Source organism: Triticum dicoccoides, chromosome 4A (genome assembly GCF_002162155.2).
Source record: "Triticum dicoccoides isolate Atlit2015 ecotype Zavitan chromosome 4A, WEW_v2.0, whole genome shotgun sequence".
Taxonomy (NCBI): Eukaryota; Viridiplantae; Streptophyta; class Magnoliopsida; order Poales; family Poaceae; genus Triticum; species Triticum dicoccoides.
Window position 1 is genome coordinate 187,603,164 of NC_041386.1, and position 6,676 is coordinate 187,609,839.

Consider the following 6,676-nt stretch of genomic DNA (forward strand, 5'->3'; position numbering starts at 1 on the left):
TTAGTGGAGAAGAGAGAGGGCCGACCAGAGGTGGTGCCCCCCCCTTGCCCAGTCCGAATTGGACAAGGGGAGGGGGCGGCGCCCCCCTCCTTCCTTCTCTTCTTTTCCTCCTTTCCTTCTTCTCCTACTTGGACTAGGAAAGGGGGGACCGAATCCTACTTGGACCGGGAGTCCAAGTAGGACTCCCCCCATGGCGAGCTCCCCTAGCGCCAGCCACCTCTCCTGCCCCCTTTATATACGTGGGAGGGGGCACCCTGCTACCTCTTGAGCATGCGTTGGTTTTCCCTTGAAGAGGAAAGGGTGATGCAGCAAAGTATCGTAAGTATTTCAATCAGTTTTTGAGAACCAAGGTATCAATCCAGTAGGAGACTACACACAAGTCGCCTAGTACCTGCACAAACAATCAAGAACCTTGCAACCAACGCAATAAAGGGGTTGTCAATCCCTTCACGGCCACTTGCAAAAGTGAGATCTGATAAAGATAATAAGATAAATATTTTTGGTATTTTGGTTGTATAGATTGGAAAATAAAGATTGCAAAATAGTAAACTAGAATTATAGATAGGAAACTTATAAGATGTAAAGTAGACCCGGGGGCCATAGGTTTCACTAGTGGCTTGTCTCATGATAGCATGTATTACGGTGGGTGAACAAATTACTGTCGAGCAATTGATAGAAAAGCACATAGTTATGATGATATCTAAGGCAATGATCATGAATATAGGCATCATGTCCGTGTCAAGTAGACCGAAACGATTCTGCATCTACTACTATTACTCCACACATCGACCGCTATCCAGCATGCATCTAGAGTATTAAGTTCATAAGAACCGAGTAATGCATTAGGCAAGATGACATGATGTCGAGGGATAAAATCAAGCAATATGATATAAATCCCATCTTTTTATCCTGGATGGCAACAATACAATACGTGCCTTGATGTCCCTGCTGTCACTGGGAAAGGACACCGCAAGATTGAACCCAAAACTAAGCACTTCTCCCATTGCAAGAAAGATCAATCTAGTAGGCCAAACTAAACCGATAATTCGAAGAGACTTGCAAAGATATCAAATCATGCATATAAGAATTCAGAGAAGAACCAAATAATATTCATAGATAATCAAATTCATAAACCCACAATTCATCGGATCTCGGCAAAAACACCGCAAAAGAGTATTACATCGAATGGATCTCCAAGAACATGGAGGAGAACTTTGTATTGAGAACCAAAGAGAGAGAAGAAGTCATCTAGCTAATAATTATGGACCCGAAAGTCTGTGGTAAACTACTCACACATCATCGGAGAGGCTATGGTGTTGATGTAGAAGCCCTCCGTGATCGAATCCCCCTTCGGCAGATCGCCAGAAAAGGTCCCCAGATGGGATCTCACTGGTACAGAAGGTTGCGGCGGTGGAAAAGTGGTTTCATGGCTCCCCTGGATGTTTTCAGGGTATACGAGTATATATAGGCGAAAGAAGTAGGTTAGTGGAGCTCCATGGGGCCCATGAGGGTGGGGGTGCGCCTACCCCCTAGGCGCACCCCCTGCCTCGTGGAAGCTTCACAGACTTGTACTCCAAGTCTCCTGGGTTGCGTTTGTTCCAAGAAAGATACTCGCGAAGGTTTCGTTCCGTTTGGATTCCGTTTGATATTCCTTTTCTGCGAAACACTGAAATAGGCAAAAAAACAGCAATTTGCACTGGGCCTTCGGTTAATAGGTTAGTCCCAAAAATAATATAAAAGTGCATAATAAAGCCCATTAAACATCCAACACAGATAATATAATAGCATGGAACAATAAAAAATTATAGATACGTTGGAGACGTATCACACCCCCAAAGACACACCAAGTCTTCTCTTAGCCATGTGTGGTGCCCCCCTCCACAGTTACACACCTCGGTCATATCGTCGTAGTGCTTAGGCGAAGCCCTGCACCGGTAACTTCATCATCACCATCATCACGCCATCGTGCTGACGGAAGTCTTCCTCGGCCTCAACTGGATCAAGAGCTCGAGGGACGTCATCGAGCTGAACATGTGCTGAACGCGGAGGTGCCGTACGTTCGGTACTTGGATCGGTTGGATCGCGAAGACGTTCAACTACATCATCCGCGTTACTAAACGCTTCCGCTTTCGGTCTACGAGGGTACGTGGACACACTCTTCCCGCTCGTTGCTATGCTTATCCTAGATAGATCTTGCGTGATCGTAGGATTTTTTTTGAAATACTATGTTCCCCAACAAATGTCACATGCTTGAGTGTTGTATTGCAACATCTTTAATTCTTCCGCGGCTGCTTCATGATCCGGTTCTTTAGCATCCACAAATAATTCACCTTGTAAGCCAACATGAACAATAGCCCAAATGGCGGGGTTATGACCAAGAATATGCATTTTCATCTTATGCTTCCAACTAGCAAAGTTTGTACCATCAAAATATGGACCTCTACGGTGATAGTTTCCCTCACTAGACGCAATACTCTCCTAGGTTGTGAAACCAATGCAATGGAGACCAAAGATCTGATACCACTTGTAGGATCGAAAGTATGTCTAGAGGGGGATGATTAGACTACTTGACCAAATAAAAACTTATCCTTTTCCTAGTTTTAGTTGTGGGCAAGTTTTAGCAATTCTATTGAGTCAAGTACACCCTACACACGCAAGTCTAAAAGTTATGCAGCGAAAAGTAAAGACTTTGCATATGAACATAAAAGGAGGGATTGGAGAGTTAGAACACAATTAAGGAAGACACAATGATTTTTGGCGTGGTTCCAATAGGCGGTGCTATTGTACGTCCACGTTGATGGATACTTCAACCCACAAAGGGTAACGGTTGCGCGAGTCCATGGAGGGCTCCACCCACGAAGGGTCCACGAAGAAGCAACCTTGTTTATTCCACCATGGCTTTCGTACATGAAGAACTAGCCTCACTCGGGTAGATCTTCACGAAGTAGGCGATCGCCTTGCCCTTACAAACTCCTTGGTTCAACTCCATGTGATCTTGGAGGCTCCCAAGTGACAACCAATCTAGAAGACACCGCTCTCCAAAAGGTAATATATGGTGTTGTTGATGATGAACTCCTTGCTCTTGTGCTTCAAATGATAGTCTCCCAACACTCAAACACTCCCTCATAGGAGAGGGGATTGGATGGAAAGCAACTTGGGAAGGCTAGAAATCAAGGTTCAAATGATTGGATTGGAATATCTTGATCTCAACACATGAGTAGGTGGTTCTCTTCTCAGAAAATGAATGGTGGAAGTTGTGTTTCGTTCTGATGGCTCTCTTAGAGAGTAGGTGGTGGTGGAGGGTATAAATAGGCATCACCAAAAATCTAACCGTTACAAGTCTTTGACCCAACTCGGTGACACCGACATGAGAATCTCGGTGAGACCGACTAGTGCAAAAGACTTGACCGTTAGGCTTTTCGGTAGACAGATCATACCAACTCGGTGGGACCGAAGTGCAATGGCTCGGGCAAGACCTCGCTTTGGTAATTCTGATCGGTTCATCTCGGTGATTCCGAAATGAAACAACTTCATTACAAAAACTTGGTCAGGTCGTCTCGGTGGGACCGAGAACCATTTCGGTCAAACCGAATTGCTATGGTTTTGGCTGTGGCATAGAATGGGATCATCTCGGTGGGTCCGGATAGGATTGTTTCAGTGGGACCGAGATGGATTTTTAGGGTTTTGGATATGATGAAAGTGGCGAAGTATTTGAGGGTTTTGGAGCAATATCACTAAGCACTTGAGCAATTGAGTCATGAACAAAACTTCATCCCTTTTAATAGTATTGGCTTTTTCTATGGACTCAAGTGATCTTAGATCACTTAACCAAAAATGTAGAGTCTTGGGAAGCTTTGCCAATCTTTGTCCTTTGTATTTTGAGGGGTCCACATCCACTAATCCTTGCCATGCCAATCATTGATCTTTTGTGAAATCTATCATCAATGTTCATTAGATCAATGACATATGTGTTGTTATTAATTACCAAAACCACCCGGGGATTAAATGCACTTTCAACCTTACTTACCGTGAAATTGCTACAAAGTCGTGCACTTGTAGGACATCATGGGGCTTCCAAGTACAAGTTATGGTGAAATAGGTTGGTTCTGCTTCGTGGGCCGTTTGGTGGATGTCATACCTAGGGTACTTGAATCCTAGAACTCTTTGGTTTGAAGCCTCTATCAACTTGGATGTAGAATAGCGCCAATTGTCCGACGGGAAAATCCTCTTGCCATGGGTGTTTGCATTCTCTAACTCTACATCCTACTTACTTGTGAGATTGTTATTTTCCACTGCTTATCACTCTTGAATACTTTTCTGTTAAGTGCTTGTGCTTGTCTAATCCTTGTTTTCTCAAGCTAAAAACGGTCAACCTCAAAATTGTATAGTTGTGTTATTTTTATAGGACTATTCACCCCCTAGTTCTTAGAACTCGATATAAACACTTCCTCGTCAAGAAGCCATGTGAGACTCTACTACAAGAGTGGGAGGAAGAATCGATGGAGAAGATCAACAACTCAGTGAGCTTCGAGCCAACATCAACAACGTCCTCAAAAGCTCTTCAAGCAAACTCAGCAAGTTCAAGCTGAGAGAGAGGGGGGAGGAGAGAGTTCAATGAATACTTTCGTTCAAGAATATTCTACACTCCATCGATCAGGGAATGCCTCCATCACGAAGGAATGGAAATGAACTTCAATATCGACTTCAAGCATGAGTGCAAGCACGAAGGGCGGTGGACCATGAACCAAATGATGAGCAAGAGGAAGAGAGGTTAAGAGATTGATTGATGCCAAAGGGCACCGCCTACAAGAGGAATCTTACTCAAGACATTGACCTCCTTGGCATGACTATTGAAAGGCACCCCCATCAAGATGAAAAAGAGTACGGGAAGCTCAAGTTCACTATACCCAAGCTCTTTGACAACGTTGACCCGAAGACCATCTTCTTTGCAAAGCTCTAGTCATTATGTCCAAGTTTTGCGGTGTGTTTGTATCTTAGACCCGGTTGTACGTATTGGACTTAGATATCCAACTCTCTAGTAATTACAAATCCAACTTAACCGAACTCCTACATATATTGTACAATTCAAACATACTTACATATACCAAAAACAATACCTTTTTCACGGGTAAACCAAATATCATATTTAAATATGTAAATAGAAAGAATGGATAAAACTCGTCCATCTCAGTGTTCTGGTACTATTGGACCGCCCAAAAAAGAAAAGAAAGAAAATAAATGGCGGGTACAGATCCTCCCAAGCCCATCCATGGTAAAATATGTTTTCTTGACAGTCCACTAGACAAAATAGTACTCTCTGTGTTTTATAACATAGTGTGTTTTTTCAAAAGTCAAACATTACATACTTTGACTAAGTTTATAGATAAAAATATGTGCATTTAAAATATCAAGTGCATATCATTAGATACATCATCAGTTATGTTTTCATGTTGTATATGTTTGGAAGTGTATATATAAATAGTTTTTCCGTAAACTCACTCAAAGTTCGCTTAGTTTGTTTTTCCAGAAAATCTGTAGGCTCTGATCGTGCAACGGATGGGTACGCTACTCCCTATCCAATGATAATAAAAAAAACACGCTACTCCTTTCACCATCTTATCGCGTCCATCTCTCACTGAGAGCAAACCTGAGAGGGAACTGGGCAAGCGATGCTCTGAACTTCTGATTCCTCAATACACCAAACCTTAACCACCGGGCTCACACTTCCAGCAGACGAGAGCCTCGAACCTTCCATCGCCATTCCCGATACGATACGAGAGCAAACATCTGCACGCGACGGCGACGGCGACGGCTTTGTCCTCTCGTACCCTCCCGATGCGGCTGCCGCGGCGAGGCGCCCGCCCGGGTCTCGCCCTTCTCGCGCTCGCCCTCGCCCTCGCCCTCGCGGCCCGCGGCGCGGACGCGTCCATCCACGAGTACTCCGGCGGCGGCTTTGCGCCGCGCGCCAACTCATTCTTCTTCCACGGCGGCAGCGAGGGCCTCTACGCTTCCGAATCCTCCTCAAACTCCTCCAACTCCTTCATCAGGTACGACAGGCGTCCCTTCTGGACTGGAGTACTCCCCTTAGGGTTTTGCGGGGATCGGGCTGCCCCGGATCAGGCGCGCTTTGGTCGGGTGTCCGAGTTAGGATCTGATGCGCTTGTTAACTGTTGCGTGCGCCTTTTGTTCTGTTAAATTTCGCTGGTGTTGCTTTTTGGGCGATGATGTGTAAGGCTGCTTGATTTTGTCTGCAATGCTTTAAGTCTCCAGTGTCCCCTCCTGGGGTTCTATAGTCGTTTCTGTTCCAATTACGTAGGTGATCAGGTGAGGATTTGTGGAATTTTATGCGCATAGACTTTGATCTGTTGAGATGATTGGATGCAGCTGCTCCAAGTTGCCCGTTCTCTCGACAGAAGTTGCTTCTTTTTATTTGTAACTGTTGTGATCCCATAGACATTAGTGAATTCAATCACCGAGCTTAGTCCAGTTCTTGCTCTGTTTTGTCATATTCAGGAAATGTCACCATTGTTTTCCGATAGCTCGGTATGATAATCATTGCCATGGACTTAATGTATGTATTAATATTTCACATGCTAATGTGATTGTCGTGCCCTGACATGTGAAAGATAACGTGTGTGCTTTTCATAGACAACAAACACAACATGACAGTGCTCCA

At 44.4% G+C, this 6,676-nt stretch overlaps 1 protein-coding gene across 1 annotated transcript in view; it reads left to right on the forward strand.

Moving 5' to 3' along the window:
* Nucleotides 1–5,644: 5,644 nt before the first annotated feature.
* LOC119285610 (transmembrane protein 87B-like) overlaps nt 5,645–6,676 on the forward strand; it is a 4,984-nt gene continuing 3,952 nt past the window's right edge. Inside the window, exon 1 of the mRNA XM_037564933.1 lies at nt 5,645–6,047. Within this exon, the coding sequence (XP_037420830.1) occupies nt 5,836–6,047 (212 nt within the window). The 5' untranslated portion in view covers nt 5,645–5,835. The remainder of the gene's footprint in view (nt 6,048–6,676) is intronic.